Consider the following 25,184-nt stretch of genomic DNA (forward strand, 5'->3'; position numbering starts at 1 on the left):
ACATCTGAAAATGCAGAACATGGGAAATGTTTCTGATCAGAGATGAAACTGAATGAGAGGACTGTGCCAACAGGATCTTGACAATGTGACAGAAACACCATTAGCAGCTCTGTGCAGAAGAACTTGGGGATACTAATGGATAAAAGCTCAACACAAGCCAGCAGTATGTGCATGCAGCTCAGAAAGCCAAACTGAAAGTATTAACTGAAAATATTTTGACACCATAAATTAACCATACCTCATTTAGCTTTTTCGGTAACCTTGACTTTAATAAGTAAATTAAATGATTAAAAAGCATAAACTTCTGTGGACACAAAGCAAAGTTACCATTTTTAATATATTATCAGGAAGAAGATAGTACTCACTTGTAAAGCTAGACAAGAAATTCCAGAAGCAGGTAATTTCCCAGGGAAATATTAATCATCTCTTAATCCAGTTAGCAATCTTGCTCTGAGTACTTTGAGGATGGAGTTCTAACTTCAGGGAGATGGTTATTTTCAATGGATGCATATGTAAATATTTGTTCCACTTACTGTGGAAATGCTGAAGATACAACATAGCTTTAACATTTTCCCACTGAACGACTACTGATTTCATCTGAAGTTCACATTGTTTATTGTGGAAATGCCGCAGACAAACAGATTTAAACATAGTTTCACCATCAGAGAACACGACACTTCAAGGAAGGTCAAAACAAAATGGCTCTTAAAGCTAAAAAGAAGAGGCAGATGCCATTTCCTAGAAATGAAGGAAGGTAGGCTCCACCGGAGCAGTGTTAGTACTGGGCTTTTCTTTTGCACTGGTGGTAAATGAAAAGCCCAGAGCCCAGTGATTTTTTTTTTTACCTAGTTGCTCCAATCCAGGAATCTTTGGCACAGGAATTTTCTTTTGCTTTGTGACTACAAGATTATTCAGCCATTTGTTCTTATCTAGGCCACTGTTTTAACAGACTTCATTTAATCCTAGTATGGCATTTAATTGTATGTTGTATGTTGTGCAAAGAATGCTCTTGAGTGTCAAATTCTATGCTGAGGGGAGACTAATAGCATCAGGATATTGCACTAATTCTTTCTATTCTACTTTTACCTGACTAACAATGCTATTGCAGAAGTGAACTGATTTTCCTTATTTATTCCCTACAATAGCCTTATTTGATTGCATTTACACTGAGAAGCTGACAAATACATATATATATATAAATATACGTGAAAGAAGAAATAATTCCACTGCATTGATTTTAACTGACAAAAAAGTGAACTGCCGAATCGAAAGTTATTATCATGTAAACGTGTCAATATTCTATTTCTAGTTCACTCTTTTAAATCTAGGTTTAAGTCTAGGCAGCGTATAGAGTTGCACTGCTTCTTCTTTGCACATTTTTGAATAAAAATAAGGCCTATTTAAAAACACCTGCACCACAGAGAACAGTAACACATGGCGTATTCTGTCAGTCACAATCATTATTTCACTTCCTCACTGCTCTGTATTAATTGTGAAGCTGTAGTCCTAAACAGGGAATGTTTCCATTTGAAAACTTGTGCATAAAATAGAGTAACAATCAAGTGTGCATTTCTTAGACATCAATTAGAATACTAACAAAATAAAAGCTTAGAAAAGATTGTAGAACACTAGAAATCTTTTAGCATTTTAAAAAGCAAAAACCTATCAGTATCATCACAGAAATCAATATGTTGCTTTTTGTGTACAATTATTTGCACGTCACTCCTCCTCACAGTGCTACATAATCACCTTGGTTTTTTCCTCTTATTTCGGTGTCAGCAATTATCTGCCTAAACATTAATTCAGAAGACATTAATTAAAAACTGGAAGGAAATGGATCTTAGCACACTGATTTGAAATACTGTCTCTGATCATACATTTGATATCAAGTTCTAGCATGAAGCTAAATTCAATTTAATCTAAGTAGTCTCTTGTCTGGAAATAGCACACACATACATTGTCAAATGATTTTCAGTACAAAAGATGCACAGATAAAATAGTTTAACTTAAAAGCTCTAAAGATTCCTAGGCATCAGTTGGGAAGGCACTTTTCTGGTCACGTAGTTCTGGCACATTGGGATTCAGAACAGCTTTGGTATTTCAATGCCTCCTTCAGTTTCTATGGAAGTGATAACCGCTGACTGCCCAGTCCTGAACTTCTCCACTTGCAAATAATGCAAAGAAAATTGCTCCAAATAGATTAATGGAAGCAGCAATATAGAAAACTGTCTGCCATTCTCCCACAGTATTCTGTCAAAAAGAGGAATTAAAAAAACAGAAAAAGATACAGTTAATTTGCAGCTCCACACTCAAGAAAAAAATATACTTTTAAAAGAGATGCTATATGCCTTACCTACTTAAACATAAATGCCACGCAATGTGACTTCATAGCAATATGACATTATAAACAAATTATCATTTTAGTCTACTTCAGTTTAACAATACATCTTACATAGTAAACATACTTCTGACAGATACTTCTGTCTTTCTGGATCAGATTATCACTGAGATGCACAGCCTTCACATCTAAATTCACAGCTGCATGAAGGCTTTGCAAACTCAGAGAACATTATTGTAACAAGAAACATGTCCTTGCTTTCTGATCAGATGACCCAAGAGCTGAAGTAAGCAAAGCAGTAACTTATTCTTAATGAGTACAATATCTCTATTCCAGAACGGTAAGGTTTTTTTTAGCCATGTGTGAATTTTACTCAAACAAGACAGTGAAGAGCTGTGTTTGTAGTAACAAAGAAGCTACATATACAGATGTCTTAGGAAGCTTGTTTGTTTTCAATTTTTATTATGTTTTTAAATAACAGATGTATATTCTACCAAAACCATAAATGATCCTACTACAAAAAACAGAATAATATCAGAGCATTAGGATGAGAGGAAAAGCAGGCAAAAAAAAACCCCAACACAAATAACACCACCACTTGTTATGAATTTGGAAGAAGCTAATTTGTTTGGATTCACACTTTAACTAGTATTTTTTATATTTTTTTAATATTTTTTTTAAGGAAATGACTGACTACCAACTCCAAAAGTTTATCAGTATCAATAAACTTACTCTTCACTTTTTCTTAAAACATTTTAGAAAAAAATTATATCGTTTATTTAGAAAAGTATTCAAATAACTTTTCAATCATGCTTTCTACTTGATATCACCCTTTGTCTGACTAAGCAATGTTGGAGGTCAGATTGAATGCTGTTTAATTTAGAAGAAAGATAGCACAGCATAGAGCATCGTAATCACACAATGTTCATACAAAGGAGTGCATTATGAAAACTACACATTTGAATCTATGGCTTATCTGACAAGTGCTGAGTTTGCAAGTCCCAACCTCATGTGAGAGAACAATTCTGGAAAACAAGTAAGAGCTTGTCTTATTTTGCATGTATATGCCAAATATAACTTAATAGCTGTAGACTTGAGAGAAGAGGATTGCCATTCAGTGATGATAATAATAATGTAATAAAGAAAAAAAAACCCCAAACAGTAAATTGACTTACATTATGAGTGAGGTTCTTAGCAATAACTGGCCCCACCATTCCTGGGATAGTAGCAAAAGAATTTGTGATCCCAAGAAGAATTCCAGCATACCTGTAAGGAAAATTGACAACATTGCTTATGAACTTATCTTGCTGATCAGTCACAGAAATAATTTTGCCTAATTGGATCACACAGGTTTCGCTCTGATCACACATGCAAGTTAAAACAGAAGTGGGAATCGGTTGTTTCTGTTCTAGTAATGTCTCTGATAATTCATGACATACGTCTCCATTTTCCATGGGCCAGTTAGGGAATTTACTTGAATTACTCACACTTTGCTTAGAATCCATAATCCAGAAACCACATCCCCCTTGCTAAGCCACAAACAAACTGTCTGGAATGGATCCACCAGAAAAGTTAAAAAAGACACACTGCATGCCTTGAAGTAGAAAAGAAAGAATATGACAGAGCACTGTTTGTCAACAGTGAGAGATGCTTCAGGTAACACTGCCAAAAAAGCAATTACCCCTAATCTGGATGGATATCCCCACTGTGCTACAGAGTGCTGTTCTGAAGGCAAGAGTTCACAGAGCTCTGCACTGGTCCTCTCCTTCAGCTTTCTGTGGGTTAAGCCAATGGGAAACACGTCTGACTCAACCTGTTCTACTTGTTGCCATTCTTGCAGCTCCATTCTGAGGCTCCCTCCTCCTTCTGCTTTAGCACACACGTGCATGCACATGCACCAGTGGCCATACAAACTTGCTGGGAAAAAAAGTGGTAACTTGCTTAACATCTAAGTCTCAACACCTCATCTCTGTGCAATTAAACATAGAACAGGAATGTTGCAATACCAAAAAGTCATGTTTGAAACAGCAGCACAAGTACAGACTTGTCACAGACTCAAGAGAAAAAAAGAGCAAGACATTTTACATCTGAACTCAACCTTCCAGCCACCAGAGAGAGATTTCTGTGATTCAAGATCTTCAAGGTAGGTTTGTTATTTGAACAATTGCATAAAATATTATTATCAGTTGTACTTTACTACAGGAAAACCTCAGCAGACTCAAAAGGTGGGCCCAGGTGAATCTAATGAGGTTCACACAGCAAAGTGCAAAGTTTGCACTTGGGCCAGAGGAATCCCAGGCATCCATACAGACTGAGAGGAGCAATCCTTGAGAGCAGCTCTGCAGACAAGGACCTGGGGATCCTGGTGAATGAAAAACTTAACACAAGCCAGCAATGCACTTGGAGCTTGGAAAGCAAATGGTTCAATCAGAATAGGGGTCCTGGGTTCAATCAGAAGAGGGGCGGCCAGCAGGGACAGGGAGGTGATTTGTCCCCCTCTACTCTGCTCTTGTGAGGCCCCACCTGGAGTACTGCATCCAGGTGTGGAGCCCCCAGTATAAGAAAGACAGGGAGCTGTTGGAGAGGGTCCAGAGGAGAGCCACGAAGATGATCAGGGGACTGGAGCACCTTCCCTATGAAGACAGGCTGAGGGACCTGGGCTTGTTCAGCCTGGAGAAAAGAAGGCTGCAGGGTGACCTCATTGCAGCATTTCAGTACCTAAAGGGAGCCTACAAACAGGAGGGGAATCAACTCTTGGAAAGGGTTGATAACTGCAGGACAAGGGGAAATGGTTTTAAGTTGAGGGAGGGAAGATTTATGTTGGATGTCAGGGGGAAATTATTTACAGAGGGAGTGGTGAGGTGCTGGAACAGGCTGCCCAGAGAGGTTGTGGACGCCCTGTCCCTGGAGTTGTTGAAGACCAGGTTGGATAGGGCCCTGGGCAGCCTGGTCTAGTATTAAATGGGGAGGTTGGTGGCCCTGCATGTGGCAGGGGGGTTGGAGATTCATGATCCTTGAGGTCCCTTCCAACCCAAGCCATTCTATCATTCTATGAAAAGGGAAATCTCTCTGTTACTGCTTTCAGCTGTTCAGAGTGCAATAGTGTTCTCCTTGTTTTAACAATGACAACACAACAGAAATACAAAATTGTAACTCTAAAGAGAGACATAGCTTTGACATTTTATTTTCTGGAGTAGGGAAATTCAACTACACATGGTTATAACAGGTTGTGGCATGTATCCAGCCCAATAACATTATGAAAACAGGTGCTTTTCCTGACAAGAGTCAATTATCAAGCCATTTAGTTGACTTGCCTCGAAAGCCTGCCATACTCCAAACTGATACATACTGCTACATATTTTAAATTGAGTTCCACTCCTGTAATTACATTATTATTATTTTATTAAATAAATGAACATGTAACATATTTCTCTCTGAAAGTGCTTAATATGCTTTCAGAAGCCTGAATGTGAAAATGTGAAAAGCTTCCTTTTAAAGCCCTTAAACAGAACCAAACACGTGTTGCTTTCATCACCTTTAAGCACTAGAGAGCTGCTAATACAAATTTTCAAAACCACAGTTTAATAGTTTCTCTGGTCTTAATAGAGGTTTGACAATTAACTGCTGGCTAAATGCCTCTGTTTTTGCCTGCTGTTTCTGACATGGGTTGCATTTTGATAGCACTTTGTGTTTAACACAGATAACAGCTATGCCACTCCGTCAGCACAGTGAAGACTCCAATACGGAACAGGAAAGAAAATGTGACACATCTGTATAGCAAGGCTTATAGTAAGCTCTTGGTTGAAATCTTATGGCATAGTAGTCTAACCGAAGTCAAACTGACTTGCAGAGTAGTCTAGACATTCAGAGAGCTAGAATAGGAAATCTCAGTAGAACTATCTTACCCCTTTGCTCCATACTCAACAATTCAGTCTACTTATGGCCTCATAAATGTGTGTTAAAAAAAAAAAAAAAACAAAAATACAGAGCAAATATTTTTTTTCTGCAGCATTAGTATTTTCATTCATTATTTTTTCCTGAGAATATAATCATTATTTCTTTGGTGTAACACAAATTTTAGTACCAAGAAAGGACCTTTGCTATTCTAATCAGCTTGCCTTAAAAACAAAAAAAAAAAACAAAAACACACACACACACAAAAAAGCCAACAAAACAGGAATCAAAGTGCATTTTGAAATAGTTATGAATCACCTCTAGTTATTCTAATATGTTTTAAAGGAAAAAAAGTATCAAGTTCTGGGTAAACTCTTAACAGAGGTTTCTTTTACACTTTCATGTACATCCTGTTCTGAGATTTCCACTGCTATGTCAGTTTTTTCACCTCAGTTGAAAATGCTTGCTTTGGCCATTTCATCCAAGAAAGCTCAGACATTTGCAAAAAGTTAAGTAGGGGGGAAAAAGCTCTTTTAAAATCATTATTATTTCATCTTAGATTTTCCGGTATTTCTGCATTTTTTTTCCTATGACTTTTATTACAAGAGCATGCCCCATCCTTTCTGTCGTCATTTGGGCTTGTTTGCCCCAAATGAAAGCATACATGTGCTTAATACAGAATTACTGATTTCAATAAAACAGTATCTACACTGGCCACATTCCTGCCCAGTAAAGCTTTTCTCTCTTAGTTTCTGCATCTTATTCAATTGTTGCAAACAGAATTTTAACCGATCAAAGGTCTTTTGAGTAGCACTTTTCACAAGATCAGTTTATTTCCACAACACTCTTGAGAGACAGAGGTCACAGTGTGATACACCTCCTATAAACTAAGAATGATAACATAGGCCAATAACACACGCACCTACTGAATGACTGATTTGAGGTCCTCGGGATTTAATCTGAAGAATATTTAACAACACTGTTCTTATATTCGAAGTACAGCTCTTACTGACTTTGGTCAAGACTCAGTATTTTCATTTTTGCAAGCTAGACTTCAGAGCTTGAAGAGACGTACCCAGAAAAGAAGCGATAAATCAGCTCGGCCTCAGTTATGTCACTGGGTCCACATTAAGCCTTTCAATAGATATTTTTAAAGTTCAGACTCAAATTGCTGCAGATTCCCTTTACATATTACAGTGGTCTGAAACACCTTCAAGAAGAGCCCATCCCTCTTTATAGCTGAAGAACACTTAAAAGAGCAGCTTCCTGAAGTTATAGGGTTTAAATAGACTGTCACAGAAGAGTTTGACCAACTGACTTACTACATGCAGACTGTGACAGAGCAGTGAAAGGAATGAATTCCTGGTAATAATCAGCTACCTTAAATGTGACCCTTCTTTTCTTCTGCAATGCCCAGCCTCAGCCATTACATACTAGAAAAGGTAGAGGGCTTAGGAACAGATACCAGTTTTCCTCTATAAACACAAAGAGATTCAAAATGCACAGACATGAGGAGACAAATCAAAACTGCACAGACATCCAAGTTCTGCCATTAAATAACTCACAGAAGTAATTTCCCTTTAATGATTATGTTTCGTGGTTTTAAACACAGACAAAATCCTAGCCAGTGTTTTACATTTTTAGCAAAGTTAAACTTGCAACAGATGTTACATTATGGCCCCGTAGTATGCCAGGTATGGTGATTTAACTAGATCTTCTGTATTCATAATTCTATTTGATATGAAACAAAGCATCACAGATGCTGTTTTTCATACTTTCCTGTTCAATTCACTGTAAACACTATACATATACTATACATATATGGATACTGGTGCCTTCCTTCTTGCTTGCTATCTCATCTAATCTGCCAAGATTAATTTGACTCCCACTATTTCGTGTATTTCAGTCAAATCTTGTCCATCCTTGTAGCCCCCAATGACCACCTTTTTAATTGCCAAAGCTTAGATGCCATTTTCACCTTGGAACTGAGGTCTCCTATAAGTGGCCCAGTTCCAAGGATTTTTTCTAGTTAAAATCTCTACAATTCTTTTTCCTCTCTGCTCAGAGATAAACTATTTCCATCTTACGCATTAGAATATAAACACTGTTCATTGGTCATGAAGTCATAAGTTATTTGATCCTGCTCAGACACAAGTAGTATTGCAAACAGGTAAATTAACAACAGAGCAAAGTATTGGACTTTTATCACTTAGAAGTTCAAAAGAATATACACGTGCTTTTCAGGAAATTGATGGATCAGTCAGGTTCGGAATTTGTAACGCAAGAGAAGATTCAAACTGAAGTCCATCTTTTCATCACTTAGGAGTAATAGTACACACAGGATTAATCTAGTGATAACAGGTCCTTTTAACACCATACTTTTAACACCACTACATTGAACACGATTTTCAAAAAAATTTTGCCTGAATTTTGGAACTTATAATGGTTTACTCATATTAAAATTTGGCAGTTCTGATAGAAAAGTTTTGAAGGGTGAACCATTTAATAGGACAGCATGTTTGTAACAGTGCAATTCAACTAATATTGTGAATCAAATAGTGCAAAATCCTAGTAAATACAGTTCCAGCAGTTATTTATTATTCCAGGATCAAAATCTGAGGTATTCTAAGGTATTCTTCTGCCAATATTTATTCCCCCCCCCACTCAAATACAAGCTGCGAGGCACTCCAGGAACACAGAAGAAATGATCATAAATGTATCCAATCAGTAACAAAAGCTTCAGCAATACTTACGAAGGTGCTATGTCCAGATGGTTGATGCTATAACCAGATGTACAGAACCCTCCTAGTGTTGTCGATATGGTCACAAATGCAACAGCCAGCTCATAGTTGCATCCTATGAACCCAGCTGCTACTAAGAACACTGCAGGTCCAATCATTCCTTTAAAACAGAAATTTTACAATTAAGGGACTTTATGCCAGAAAATTAACATGTTCTGAGCTGTGTGTACATACAATCTCCAACACCACCTAGTGCACAGAATCCAGCACTGCACTACGTGCATCACAGTGAGCGGCAAAGAAGAGCAGATCAGTGGCAAACCTCTGGCGGTCTTGATAAACATTGCACAAACCAGTAAAATCCTACTCTAGCTTGAAAGAACTACATCTGGAAAACTAAAAATCAATGGACAGTGAAAGTAATGTGACAAGTTCATTTTATTTATCATTATATAAACACTAAACTCTGCACTGAGACTGACAGGTGAACAATACACAGTGAGGAAGTTACTCCCATTTAAGTCTCTGTTTCAGGAGCCAACAGGGACTTCTGCAAATCATAACACAGTAGAGCTGGAAGATTTCATATAAATACATACATACATAGCTCTTCCACATACACCTTCTAGAATGAGTGCTATGTTTAATATCTGAACATCGGGTATGTCTACACCAGAGCCTGCTGTACATCTTAGAGAACCAGGCTAGCTTTTGAGACTTAGAAACATAGAATGGCCTGGGTTGAAAAGCACCACAATGACCATCTAGTTTCAACCCCTCTACTATGTGCAGGGTCACCAACCACCAGACCAGGCTGCCCAGAGCCACATCCAGCCTGGCCTTGAATGCCTCCAGGGATGGGGCATCCACAGCCTCCTTGGGCAACCTGTTCCAGTGCGTCACCACCCTCTGAGTGACAAACATCCTCCTAATATCTAACCCAAACCTCCCATCTCAGTTTAAAACCATTCTCCCTTGTCCTATCACTATCAACCCTAGTAAAACAGCTGTTCCCCCTCCTGTTTATACGTTCCCTTCAACTACTGGAAGGCTACCATGAGATCTCACCAGAGCATTCTCTTCTCTAAGATAAACAAGTCCAGTTCACAACTTCAGGTACTGGAAACAATTTAGTTGGCATAGTAGCCACCATCCTTTCTTCAGTTAACTTTGGCACCCCATTTCCCCATACCACCAGCTGGCTAGTTACATGACTTCATCACAAACTCCAAAACCAGCTCCAAATACATGCCAAAAAATGCTGGCTTCATCAACAAAACCCTTAAAAACCCACTTTTTCCTTGCACAACAGCATGTTTTCCCCTTGGTTTTACAGACATAGGCGTGAAGGCCAGCTGTAAAACCAGATCATCAGAACTGAACAGGCCTATGAAAACAAAAATACTTGAGAGTTTATTAGTTGAGATGCTTTAAAGCAAGCAACTCAATCAGCAGAATTGGAGAAGCAGGGAATTAAGTGCAGTGATGGACATATATCAAGTAGGCTGCAACTTGTGTGGATATTGTGCCTGATCTTTCCCCTTTTCCTTCTCTTTTAATCATCTATCAACTGCTCTCTCTAAATGCATCCTTTTATTCATTTTTAGTAAAGGTTTTATCTTTCTGACTTCAAATCACCTCTCCTTCCCATCAGTCAAGACCACTTTGGTCTTGGATTCTACTTTGTCTTTTCATCCTGGTAGCACTGTAAATCTGGCAAGTATATTCCTATTCAGTTACCTAAGTCTTAAATAAACAAAACACTGAGCAACACAGGCTCACTTTGAATGATATCCTCTAACTGAGAGATGATATGTTTGTAATAATGACGTGGCCTAAATGAATCTTCTGGCTATCTCTGGTTATTTCTTTCTCCAGTATTTCTACTTCATTACAAAAAAAAGGCAGGATTTACTCTTGACAAATCCTGAGGGCTGGGCAGAGCTGAGGGTAAAGTATGTCCATCAGTTAAAACAACACTAAACATTACAAGACAAATTATATCCACCAAAGTCAGTCAGAAAAGTGTGAGTGAGGCTTAAGACATAGGAATTCAAAGGAATACTATGTACTAGAAAACAAGGTGATGCCAGATTACTAACCAAACAAATAGATGCCTAGACATACTGCAGTTCCTCCTCCACACCCTATCAAAATTAATACAATTGAATAGCATCTCCTTCTCTAGCCATGTACAATCTGGCTTCATCTCACAGCAAACTGCCACACTTCTGTCTCTCAAAGCTTTAACTTTTCCCAGACTGGTCCCATGATGTCTTCCTAACTAGAGACAATCCTTGCACTTACCTATTAGGGTAAAACATTTGCGAACACAAACAGTGGAGAAGTTCTGTTTTTCTCGTAAATGATCAGCAATTTGCCCAGACAGAATTATACAAAGCCAGCAGCCAAAATAAGGCAGCGCAGATAAAAAGCCATTCTGTTGAGACAAAAAGAAAAGACAGTTAAAATACTAAAATTCAATGTGATGAAAAAAATCATCTGACTTGGAGCATTAAGAAAGTCTGAGTCAGGAGTGTCAAGACCATTCATCTACGCAACTACAGTTGGCTTTCCTATGAGACAGAAACGTAAGGATAGAAAAGATAAAGCATTTTAGTTACTGATGTGTAAACTCTTGATTGTATAATGTAATCTGGAACTACCAATACAGCCAGCTGAAGAACTCAAAGGTTTAAATCAGTGACTGGGATCAGGAAAAAGGAAACTGCAAAATATTGTGTGGTCATGAACTTGATCATGCAAGTATTTTGAAAGAGCAGCTTCAGATTAGATATGGCACAAGTTGCTTAAAGTAAGTGAGAGCTGTAACTACTAGTCAGAATTTTGAAAGCAGTTATGGAATCTATGATCTCAGATTCAATACTTTCAACAGTGTGTTATCCCACAACTATATGCTGACACATCTGATACTGGTTATAATCAGACAAGATACAGAATTAGAGCTTTCATTAGATTCAGTTTGAACATCCTATGGTCCTATTATTCAGGATCTGCCATTATTTACACTGCTGTCACCTACTAACTTCCCTTTCCTTAAAGGAAAGTTGTTTGGTAGTGACTTCTGCCTGAAACTGCATGTTTTTCTTCTGAAGAAGGAAAAAAAAGTTCTACTAAGTGGCATAGTAGAACTTAACCTAAACTGTGGTTAAAATGAAGTATCTGGATAGACAAGTATATTTGGCAAAGAAGATTGTATGAACCTCTGATTGATCACCTGAGGTGAGCCATGAGTCAGCCAGAGGAGCACAGGTGAAGGCAATTCATCTGTGCTGCTGGAAGGGCTGGAGCCAGGCTGCACCCCTCCTAGACCTATTTAAGGGCTGGCTACCAGAGGGGAAGGATCTTGTCTAGAGATCCCTCCTGGTGTTTTGTGGGTGAGCCCAGCATAAGGGTAAGCCTTCCATTTATTCTCTTTTGTTATCATAGTCTACTTTGCCTAACTCTCTTGTTTATTGTATGATTATAATATCTTAATATCCATTGATTATACAAAAATGTAAGAGGTTCCCTAGGACATTAAATCTGACACGAGGCCATAAACATGTTCCGCTCTTTCAACATTCAAAGATGCTGTCTGCTGGTTTTCAATGCTAAGCTTTCAAAAGTAACAATTAAAATTCTGAAAAACATAAGCTAGTCTTAATAACAACAAAAAAGAAGCAATTTAATTGAAGCACTGTGCAAAGACACAGCGTTGTATCTGCCACTCACTGAAGAAAGAAAAAGTAATTATTTGGAAGGGGATTCAATCAGACTGAAGTGTTTTCTCCACCCTCTCCTTAAAATGTTTACAATGTCACTTACCCAATGATACTGTTAATTTCCAATTAAAAGAAAAACAGTGCTTTTCATGAGTGAGCAAAAAAGTAGATTGCGTTTCTGAAGCTACAAAATAAGCTCTAAGTTTTGAGGCAATCATGCAAACAAAGTAACAGAAATATGGGATTTTTTTTTATAGTTACTGTTTTGTAATAGAAATATATATTTTTTAATATACTTATTGTTTTTACTCCATCTTTAAACAGAGAAAATGATCCAAAATGCTATTGCTAAGTTAAATGTCAAATAATTTCTGAAATCCAATGGAAACTTCAATGCAGATAATCTTGTAGATGTAGCTGCTTAATTATGGGGAATTATTTCACCAATTCCAAATTAAAAACTTACATCACAAGTTTTCTTAAACAGGTTAATATAGAAACTATTAACCATGGTTAAATATTACAGCTATATCTATGTATAGTTACTACAACTATATAACTATAGTTAATTACAGTAACTATTTTCTTAATTATTTATCTCACCTCCTGTGCATCAAACCGCAGGATCTCCTTCATGTATGTGGGTAAGAGTGTGAGAAGTGTATAGAAAGTCCAGTTATAGGAGAAATGGGCTACAACAATAGCCCAGAGGGGAAGGGACTCCAGTATAGGTCTCCAGGGAACAGATTTCTGTGTAGTGAGCTAGCAAGAAGAGGAGAAAAAAAAAAAATACTAGAACGTCAAGATAAACTTAAACTACAGATGCTGTTATCCTACCCAAATCCACACTGATCACTCATTCAGAAGAGCACAATGTGAATTCATAGCAAAAGATGAATTAAACGGCAATGATGAAATTACTGTTACCTTCTCACTAAAGATACACTCATGCATGTTACTGCTCTGCTATTAATTATTGCAACTTAAACCAATCACTTTGTAATGGGAATTTTTTTGAAGTATATAGATAAAATATAATATATGCCTTCCCTTACCATGATGTGTTGCCTCTAGTTTTTACCACAAACGATTAAACATTTAAGGTCAGTCTTATGCATTTGGCTGAATCTTTCCTACTCAGTCCTAGATATTAACTCGGACTGCTTCACAGCTTAGAAACGTGTATCCTCAGTCAAATGGCTCATAATGGAATCTCCAAGACATTTTCTCTGCAAATAGTAATCTCTCTCTTCTCCACCATAGAAGACACATGTTGAAAACATTGTTTTACAAATTTTTAAGACATCATACAGGTCTGTTTCTGGTAATAAAAAAAGCTCAGGTTGTATTACTTGTCATTAAAATAACATCACAATAATAGCAGTGACAAAAAGCATTATCATAAATGTTTTGACTACCAGTTTTTCTCATTTACACAATTGCATCGTATTTTTCTTTTCTTGACATACACTGTCTTTATTGCAGGTTAATGATGTTTTTCTAGACATCAGAGCATTATGCTAGTAACAATACTTGTAGTTTATGTTATTACTTAAGAAAACATGATTACAATAATGTGCTATACCTGGTCTTTTAAAGAAGAAAGAATATATTCTCTTTCAGCACGTGAAATACTCTTGTGAGTTTCTGGCTTATCACTAACAAGCCACATCCAGAAGAAGAACCACAATACACCAAGGGCACCTGTTATTGGAAAAACATGGATGAGGAGGTATAAATAAAAACAGAATAAGTTCTGTTGAGTGAATAATATTCTCAGACAACTGAGAATTAATATCCATTAAAATTAAAGCATCTGGAAAAACTTTCTCTACTTACAAACAGTAGCTCCCCCAAGCGGCTTAACAATACAGTAAGTAGTAAAGGATGACTTTAGGAAAGTGATGTTTGTTCTGTTTTTGTTTTGGTTTGTCCTCTCCTCTAGCAAGTGCCTTGTAGAGCAAGGAAAATGCATACATATACATATTGTATTTTTATTTGTCACATAGAACAGCCATGAAGAATACAGCTCACACAGAGGAATTTAACCTCAAAAAACCCTTAGCATGATATGTATCACTATATGTAGCTTAACTGATGTATACCAGCATCTATTTTCCTTTTTAAGCAAAGCTTCCAGAACTATCATTTGAAAAAGTTAACTTTTCAATAATCAAGCCAAATTGGCTGCATTTTTACTTAACAACCAGTGTAACTTTTTCCACTTGTCTAGTTCCATTTCCTTCTTTTTTAATTACACAAAAATCAAGAGCATGTCTTGATGAACAAAGTGTAAGCTTTCCATTTTATTCTGATTCTTTTCCCTATGCAGAACATGAAACAGCTTAGAAATGTAAACAGTCCAATAAAAAGCATCAGTTTGATCTATGACATCTTATCAGAAAATTTATTATGTTTGAGCTCCTTCTAGAACACAGCTCACAGTAAACATGCTATGCTTTGCATTTTGGACATTCTTTCAGAGTTCCTGTGGCTGCTAGAGAAATATTACACACAGTCTCCATTTAAAGCAGCAGTAACTTTTCACATGTTATTTCACGCAGAGTAGAAATTCACTCCTGGGATTAACATTATTAACTCAATTTCACACTTCAAGTAAGTAATTCCAGCCTGTTATTTCTGTGTGGAGGGAAATGCTGGAAACATTTGACTTGTACCAGCTTTTGTCCCACTCGGAGACATCTTTGCTCATTGGAAGCAAAGCTCACATATCCATGCAAAGGAATTCACTTGCTTTAAATATCTCTACTCCCCAGGAGGAAAAGCAATGACAGCCCCTACATCAAACATATTTTTAAAAACTTAAAATAAGTTTCATACAAGAGGTAATAAACAATATACCGTGGCTTACAAAAAGAATATGGATCATAACTTTAATAATAAAAACTCTTACCAAATATGTAAAACACATAAACCCAGTTCATATAGTAGCAAATTAAACCAGACAGTGGCAGAGAGACAACAGTTCCCAGCTGTGCACCTAGCAGAGGAAAGCAAACCAAAGTATAAAAACAATCGTTAGTTCATCATTAGACTCTTTAAATTAAGTATTGTTTTGACTTTTGTTTTCCTGCAAAAATCATGCAAGTAAGATTTGCCACTTACTACCAGAAAAATGGCACAACAAACTGCTTTGCCAAATCCAAAGAAATAGAGGTCATAAACATCCAAAATAATAAGCAAAGAGCAATTAAAAAAAAAAATTCCTGGCACATTCACCTCCAAACAAGTGGTGGCTACAATACATTCAAAATGATACAACTCAACAGACACTGCTGAGGAAACTGACCACAGTACAATTACAGACCTTGGAGGGAAGGAAGGGGAGGAAATAATATTCTGATGTTATGTAATTAATTTACATTGCTTATAGCTCCTGCTAGCAGTACTGAAACAGGAACGCTGGAAACAAGAGCCAGAAGGTATCCATATAACCAGCAGGTTCTAACTACACAGTCCCTAAATTTGGGTCCTTAAATTTGATCTTCAGGCAAAGAAGGGAAAGATGAGCAGATTCCAGTTCAGATATTAGCAGGAAAGAGCAGCTCTTGAATCATAATTAAAGAAGTATTGTGGAAAGGGTGGAGGTGGCACCCATATTGTTTACGTAATTAGGAACACTCAACTGGGGACAAATAGTGAAGCTTATCTCTTCATGTTAATTATACAATTGCTTTTCCAAATCCAATCTCAATTCAGAAAACATTAGATTACATTAACATGGCGGCTGCCTAGATGCCATCTTTTTGGAACGGTTTTTGTTTGAGGCAGAAAAGCTTCAGCTACAAAACAACAAAACCGAGTACTCTGTTAAATACCCACCAAAAAGACAATTATATGCAACTCAGTCATGCGCTCCCTTGGAAAGTCAGTACTGTCACGACTTTCTAAGCTGCAGACCACATGACTGCCAACTATGGAAATGCGAGGAAAAGGAGGAAAAGGAAACACTTTGCTGAGATTATGCAAGATGCCTTATCCATCCATGCCTGCTTACTATCAGTTGTTCAAGGCCAAGGTCTCTTCTCACTTACACTTTGGAATGTGGCTTCACAAAGGAACAATTTAAAAGCTCCTAAAGCTAAAAGCAATAAGTGACAATCCCAGCTCCTTGCTCTCCACTTTTGTGTGCTGGCTCTCACATGCAGACTTTTTGTAAAAGCAGATTTAATTCACTAGTGTGGGAGAAAACATACAAAAAAGAGAAGAAACCGCCTGATGCACTAGGTGGGTTAAAGTGGCTCATGTGAGGGTCTGAAATAGCATACAGGAAGGAACGAAGCATGTGGCTACAAGGGAAGTGTGAAAATAGGAAGATGAGAGAACTAAGGCTTCATTCCTGCTGGCAGAAGTCTGCTACTAGACTGCAGCTGGTGCTTACATGGTATAGCCCTGTCTTCTTGATGAAGCCCAGGTCCAAGAAGTAAGCTGTCACAGAATTAATACTAACAGAAAGTTAAATGAGCCATTAACTGAATTTAAAATTTGTAACCCTTAGAGCACAAACATACTTGGACTGGTAAATTCAGAAAACTCTATTTTTCACTCGCTCCACACATAGTGGATTGAGTAGTCTGTCAGACAAGTAGAACTTGAAAACAAAAGAAGGCTCAGTGTGTATGGGCAAAAGCAATGCACCCAGGAAGCTCAGGGAATAATGCAGGGTGTCACTAATTAGAGCCACTGTTAAAAAAACAAAACAAAACAAAAACCCTGAGTATCTCAACACAAAGGGGACTGGAGGTAGCCTTTGCCTTGAACAAACAGCCCTGTCATCAGTTGAGTAGATCAATTGATAGTGTAGATGTTTCTCCCTACAAGCATGTGAATGGCTGTCTCTTTTAGATTGCTGTACCAGTACCAGGGGAGTGAATACAAGACACCTCTCAGAGTATAAAAATTGAACAATCTTGAAAATAATTTTGAAAAGAGCATCAGGCTTGAGCTGGCTTCAACCCACATACTGCTTCCCAGCAAGTGGAATTGCCCAGCATCACGAGCATATACAGAGAAGGGGAATCACACTGATATTGTGATTGAACTGGGTATTGTAACTTCCACACTTTGCAAAATGTAAATTGTATCTGTCTTATGTTCTCAGAATATGCTGTAAATCAAAAGTTCTATGTAACATCAAGTATCTTCAAAGTAATAAATTTCCTATGAAACATTACATCCTCCACACACGGAATGCCTAAAAGAACATGGAACTGATCTCTGAATCTTCTTCAAGCAGCTTGAAGCACTACTGAGATCTACCTTGAGTTCCCCCCAAAACACCTTAAAAAAAAAAAAAAAGAAGCCATATCCTGTGATTTTGCATTATTGCCCTATTTTGTTTCTGCTATTGCATCTCCTTTGTTCACAGTATCTTCTATTAATCAGCTTCACAGTAACTCCTTGCACCACTTGATACTGCAGCTTGAAGTTTATACATCATTGCAGATGAATACCTTTTCTCAAGGCTACAAAAGCCATAAAAAGCAACGATAATGAATGCAAAGCAAGATTTAACTCAATGCTACGCTTTCCAGATTAAATCCTGATTAATACTGATAATATAAATCCCTTTGATTTAAGTCAATCCTCCCTGTTACAGCAGTAAAAATGCATAAGCCTGTTATTAGCGTGGGAATTTCTCACCTGCATATGAAATACTAAGGAGCTTGCTGCGTTCCAGGGGAGGAGCCCAAGAAGACCACATTGAATGCATAGCTGGGAAGGTAACACCCTAGATAAAAAAGAATCAATTCTGTTAAAAAGTAGCAGTTTTATAATTTCTTTCAAGTTTTCGTGTTTCAAACTGCATTTCATTAAAAAGCAGTAGAAAGATTTGTTAGGCTCTTGTTTAGAATGAAACCACTTGGGGAAAACAAAAAACAACAGCATGCAGTGTATGAAAATCAAGAAGCAGAATCAATTTCTTCTGCTTTTGATTCCACATATACCGGAAAAGCTGCAAGAATACAAACAATATTCTTTTGAACTCCTGGGTTCTGACTAAATGATGGATAACTCCAGTTTTGTCTTAAGTGTCCTTATAAATAAAAAATAAGATGTACTTGTTAATTATTCAAAAAAGTAAAATTAAGCTACTCGAAATAAAACAATCCACATGCTACTACAGCATACCAATATTCACAGGGTCTAATTACTATGACGTGCCAATACATTATTCAGATATATGTTCAAGTTACATAGAGGAAAACCGTTACCTCTCCCAGTCCTTCCAAGGCTCTGACAGCAATGAGGTAGCCAACTCCCAAATCTGCAGCTAGTGGAGTAAGCAAGGTGAACACAGAGGTACCAAAGATGCCAAACCCCAACAAGAGCTTCCCTCCAATTCTGTTTGCAAGATATCCACCTGGAATCTGAGTAATGATATAGCCATAGAAAAAAGAACCAAGGATCCATCCCTGAGTATCAGCATCCCAAGAATACTTTTTCCCCTAAAAAGAGAAAACAAAACCCAAAATACAGTAAGTTCAAAATAGTTTCTCTGACCACATTTTACACAAATTCAATCCCTTTTTTAATCCTTCATAGCTAAATCACAAATCTTTCATGGCCTCCCCCCTAGGGAGGCAATCAAAGTTGCACTGGAAGTAGTTCACACTGCACAAACGTATCCAGGCCAAGTACAAAAATCATCACAACATTAAATAGAAGTCATCAGGTGATTATTCTTTTCTTGGTTAAGTGATACAGGTGCTGGGTGCAGGGATGTGCTTACATGAAAGTGGATCTCAATTCCATATCACATTCTGTCACACTGAAAAACCGATTTTCCTGGAGAAAACTTACAGAGAGAAAAGCAAGCAAAGAGATGCAGATGTCTAAATTTAAAATGAAGAAAGAGTAGACAAGGAGAGGATAGGTGATAGACAAAGACAGAGAGATGTGGAAGAACAGAATAAGGATGGCAGAGCGAAGGTAAGTCTAGCAGATGAGACATTAAAGGCACAGATAATTGAGATAAGGAAGTTAGAGTCAACAAGAGGACATCAATCATTGCCCAAGAAGTGATTTTGAAGTCTGGGATCACTCCCAGAAGTCCTCTAAATGAGCAGCATCCATTTCACAGAAGCAATGAAGGAAAACACTTCTTCCCGTTCCACATGTTGTTATAATTTGTTCCCAATAAATAATAAATGACCTCTAAACAAACAAAATGAAGGCAAGAAGTGGGCAAGAGTGCTCATTAATAAATTTAATTATGATGTGAGATCTACGCAAGTCCAAATCAACAGAACTTTTTTTTTTTTTTTTTTTTAATGTAACTTCATAGGTAAGAAATGGGATTTTAAGGATTACTGTGTGGAAAGTCAATAGATGAAGGATACAAAGACAAGAACCATGATCTGGGAAGGGGATCAAAGAAGCGAGGGAAAAAATACTGCACATTAATTTGTAATAAAATTTCATGCCATCAAGACTGTGGAAAACAGTTAAATACAGAGAGTGATGTGAGCTCTGACGCACATGTAACACTAATGGTTGATCACTGGCATATAAAAGTGCGTCATAATAGATCTACAAGGTCAGATCAGCCAATTTGTAAAGAAGGGTGAAGAAAGGATATGCATTAAAAAACAACACATCTGACCATGAGCAGAGCACTTCTAAATCAGCTGGTTATTTAGAGACATTATGTTTCAGAATTGCTTTAAAAGAACCACTGTAAGGGCCATCTGGTACAGATCAGCCAGTTCTCCCGTCATTTAAGTATGAGTCACCTATTGCAAACTTTATTAAAAACAACTTTACGTGCTACGTTTCAGAACAATACGCTTGAGACCTCACCGTTGTGTTGCGAGGAACATTTATGGTGGAGGAATGCTCTGGACACACATTGGAAGTTGTATTCTTTGCTAAGCTTGTGTTAGGTTCCACCATGTCCACCAGAGCAACGCTTAGGTTCACACGTAACGCATACAGAAGGAAGAACCCAAAAAAGGCCAGCAGTGCCAGATTGTAGCGAGCTGAGCAGCATGCAGGGACTGAAATGAGAATAAATAAGAAGGTTTTGTTTTAACACAACCTAACAAACAAGCAAAAAACCCCAAAACAAGTGAGAATTTTTTTTTTTTTTTTTTGAAGCTAATAATCTCAGAAATTTGTGGATTAGAAAAAATAAGTCAAGAAAAGTTGATTGTTCCAGTCTCAAGGGGCATATCAGCAGGGACAGAGGATCGGGATAGAAAAATAATGTTCATTTTTCTGTTGGAGTGCAAAGGAAAAGTAATTCTGGTTTAGGCTATGTGGTGGTTATGTACACAAGTGTAGGGGCTGCAGTGGAAGTGCTGGTTTAGAAAAGTGGTTTTGAAAGCTCTCTGGAAAATACAGTAATAATTACTGAAATTGGAATTTCACATAAAAAAAAAAAATGCAGGAAAAAAAAAAGAGAGAGGGACTAGTGAGAAGTTTGTTAAGTAACTAAAAAAAACAACCATAGAATCATGAAGGTTGGAAAAAAATTACTATGATTATCTAGCCCAATTGTCAACCCATCCCCATCACGCCCACTGAACCATGTTCCTCAGTACCATATCTACACGTTCCTTGAACATCTCCGGGGATGGTGACTTCACCACCTCCCTGTGCAGCTTATGCCAATGCTTCACTCATTGTTTCCGAGAAGAAATCTATCTACTACTCAACCTGAGCCTCCCCTGGAGCAACTTAAGGCCATTATCTCTCATCCTATTGAAAATGGTTCAAGATGGACAGAAACTTTTATGGGAGCATTAATGAACAGCCAATGAGATTCCAGATAGTTTTCTAGGACAAGTTTCCCTTCTATAAATTTGTTTATAAAGCAATATGCATTTGCTAACAACTGCCTAAGCAAGAAAACTTGCAGGAAATCTGATAGCAAATACTGCCAATGCACTGCATAACAGCAGCAGTTCCCAGATGCCCACTCTTTCCCCTCTTCAACAGCTGAAGCTGACAAAGGAAAATAGGTTTTAGATTTGGCATTAAACTTGCACTGTGGCATTAAGATGACTATCAGCCATTTATAATCAGCTTTCAGACTTTGCACTGTCACAGGTATCGATTTCCCCTAATGGTAGAACACCACAGCCTTTGGCAGAGATTACCCACCCATGCCAGGAAGTCAGAAGCAGAGTCAAGCTGCATCTTGGCCAGCACATCACTGGTGGCCATAGGAAGGCTGCACACAAGCACACTTAGTAGTTCTGCAGATACTCTTCGTATGGGGATGGCTGAACCTACCCAAACATTGAATTGCTAAGAAAAGCCACGGATTTACAAATAGTTACAGAGTAGAGTTTCCTTTTGTGAGATCTATGAATAACAGGACTGACTAGAGCCCGATCTGCAGCTGCAGCATGTCTCTTGACTACATTTTCTGATCTGCAATAAGAAGCAAAAAAGCATTCCCTGTGGATAAGATATCTAAAGACTCTTTCTTATCCCAGAAACAAGGAACCCTTGGTTGTAGGGGCACCAACAGAACCTTCCTATAAAACTGTAGTTTTCATGAAAGTTGTAGAACGTTCTCATTTTTGAGGTCTCTATCACTGATCAACTTCATCTGAAGTTCACTATTGTTAATGCAAGCTGTTAAAAGGACAGCAAGGCAGTATTTGTTCTTTCTTTAGTAAATGAGTAACATGATAGGCTGCTAAGCAAATACATAAAGCATCTTCCAGACCAACAGCAATGACAGGAGCAGCATTTGAAAAATAGGCTTATCTCACTTTTAAATGATATAAGTGACAGCAGCCAATAATTTATTGCATGCTTTACAAAAAAAGCAGGCACCAAGAGCAGGAAGTGCTTACTGCACAAAAACAAGCCGAGACCTTCATTGTTATTCAAAATGCAATTTCCTTTAAGTAGAAAATGTATAGTCTTCAAATTAGTAACACTGAACATAATCACAAGAAGAGTTATTCAGCCTTCCTAATGTTGTACCTGTATTAGCTGGAGTTACACAATAACAGAAGATTTAATACTGTACTATGCTGTAACCTTCTCAGATACAGTTTAACCATTAATTCTACTTCTGGACATCTCTTACCGGTATACACTTCGGAGAGCAATCTTCACAACACAAATATGGAACAACTCCAAGCCACTATTGTCTTTTTTTTTTTTTCTTCCTGCTGTAAATAACTTATCACAGAAGTCTAATGAACACACAGATTTATAAGGTTGAAACAAAAGTCTGCTAAATTATTGCTTCCCTATCTTCCCACTGAGTATATCTGTAATACTTGAGAATATGAGGTCACATTAAAGGAACAGAAGATTCAAGAAGATTCTAGATGAGTTTCCCAAGGTTACGCACCTCCTCAGAACATCACCATATTTACTGGCAAAGAGATACTGCCATCATCCCCCAAAACTTCACGATGTTGAAGATCTTACCTTGACCGCCAGCCTCGGGTCCCACATCTAGGGATAACGCTGATTGCAGGGGCATGTTTTATAGCACTAAAGCTATAACTGAACAAGAGTCTTAAATTGCAGAATTAGGTCTGTGTTGAAGGTCGCATGGCAGTTGTAGGAAGTTGCTTTTCTACCGCGTTTTCCTTTTGGGTGAGGTGCATCACGATGGATTGTGCAAGCCCAAGAATGTACTGCTTTGGTAAACGACCTGAACTCTTAATTCCCCGCTGGCGCTTTTCAGTTGTTTTGCTGTACTACATATCTCAGAAGCACAAACAGTGAAGGAACTCAAAGTCTCACAGCTGTCCGTACAGCCTGTCCTGGGAGAGCCCACAGAACACCCTGATCTGCCTCATCTCAGCTGGGCCCTGACCTTTAATGATCGCCTTCTCACTTTCATAGAATCATAGAATTGAGTTGGAAGGGATCCTTAGAGGTCATCTAGGCCAGCTTCCCTGCAATGAACAGGGACAGCACAGCTAGATCAGGTTGCTCAGAGCCCCGTCCAGCCTGACCTTGAACATCTCCAAGGATGGGCATCCACCACATCTCCAGCCAACATGTTCCAACGCTTCACTATCCTTGATGTAAAAAACTCCTTCCTTATATCCAATCTAAATCTCCCCTCTTTTAATCTGAAGCCATTTCCCCTTGTCCATACACAGATGGAGAGCACGTCCCATTCTTTCTTACAGCCTCCCTTTAGATCCTGAGAAGCTGCTCTCGGGTCTCCCCGGAGCCTTCTCTCCTCCAGGCTGACCAGCCCCAGCTCTCAGCCTGCCCTCTTAGGGGAGGCATTTCACCCCCTGAATCAGTTTTACATCTTATCCTCATGCTGTCTCCCCACACGCCCTCCTCTGCCCCCCGCTGCCAGCTACCCGCCTTAGTCACGCTCGGTCTTGAAGGTTTGCCGCACCCTCAGCAGATCCCGCCGAGCAGACACCGACCCGAGGTTCGAGCTATTTACGTGCAAAAGAAACCACTGGGATGCATCTCCCTGTCACCGCGCTGAGAACGAGGCCGCCTCTCCCTCCAAGGACAGCGGTAGGGGCCCGGCCAGAGCGAAGCGAGCCCTGGGGGCGCCATGGCAACGCGACGCCGGGGAGGTGCGCCCCCTGCCGGCCCTGCGGCGGGGCATGGCCGGTGGCAGTGCTGCCCGCGGCGCCGCAGCCCGCGTATCTCACCCGCGCCGAGCTGGGAGTCCTTCAGCAGCGGGGTGCGATCCTCTCTTTCCTCGGGCTCCATCTCGTTTCTGCTGCCCGCTCCGCGCAGCGAGCCCAGCGCCAGCTTGCCGGCCGCCACCGCAGAGAGGCCCAAACACGGCTGGCAGCGCCGCAGCCCACCGGCACTGCCCCGCCGTGCCGCGCCGCGCTCTGCCCCGCTGGCGCTGGGCAGCGGCCGCCGCAGCCCGGTGGTCACGTGATGGGAGCTGACGGGCGGAAGCGGCCTCAGCCGCAGCTTGGCGCCGCTCCCGGCCCGTCCGCTGCCGCCATCTTTGGTAAGGGCAGCGCTAGGCGGGCGGGGCGGGCAGGAGGAAGAGGCTGGGTGGGGGTTCGGTGCAGACGTGTGGTGTCATTTGTCGTTTTGGGGAAAAAGTTACTCTTATTTACGTCAAATGCGCACAAGCCGCAGTTCTCCCTGGTGTCTTCTCGAGTATCACCAGAGCCACGCCACAGGGTGGGGCCATGGGGGATCGCTTCCACCTGTAAGCTGAACCCCAGATTCTCGCTAGAATCCCCTCATTACAACACAGCAACGGGGCTTCAGGAAGTAGATCGACCAGCAGAGTTTTTCTTAAGCTTTCTCTTTTTTGGTCTATCTCACTTGTTTCTTCCCACCGAGGCCAGTTGTATCTTGAAGCTGCTATGAGACAATACCAATAAACCTTTCAGTGGCAAGGAATGTGCCTTTCTCTGTGCAGCTTCCTCCTTCCCAGGACTTGCTGATTCATTGGTGAGCAAATCTCCCCAGTGAGAGACACTGCTCTGAGAGCAGCTTGATTGCAAGGCTGCAGCCACAGAGTCAAAAGATGACATCTGTAAA

At 39.2% G+C, this 25,184-nt stretch overlaps 1 protein-coding gene across 1 annotated transcript; it reads right to left on the bottom strand.

The window, feature by feature from the left end:
• Positions 1-598: 598 nt before the first annotated feature.
• Positions 599-24,472, bottom strand: SLC17A5 (solute carrier family 17 member 5). Its single transcript, XM_042893980.1, has 11 exons — positions 24,326-24,472; positions 20,523-20,719; positions 18,935-19,168; positions 18,363-18,450; positions 15,613-15,699; positions 14,284-14,402; positions 13,302-13,460; positions 11,281-11,413; positions 8,986-9,133; positions 3,514-3,604; positions 599-2,250 (listed from the first exon to the last, which is right to left on the bottom strand). Exons 1-11 carry the CDS (start codon positions 24,384-24,386, stop codon positions 2,113-2,115), a joined length of 1,455 nt encoding a protein of 484 aa, XP_042749914.1. The 5' UTR covers positions 24,387-24,472; the 3' UTR covers positions 599-2,112.
• Between the last annotated feature and the right edge of the window lie 712 nt (positions 24,473-25,184).

The sequence above is a fragment of the Lagopus leucura genome, unplaced genomic scaffold (assembly GCF_019238085.1).
Source record: "Lagopus leucura isolate 7727_CA_CO unplaced genomic scaffold, USGS_WTPT01 Super-Scaffold_73, whole genome shotgun sequence".
NCBI classification, from domain to species: Eukaryota; Metazoa; Chordata; class Aves; order Galliformes; family Phasianidae; genus Lagopus; species Lagopus leucura.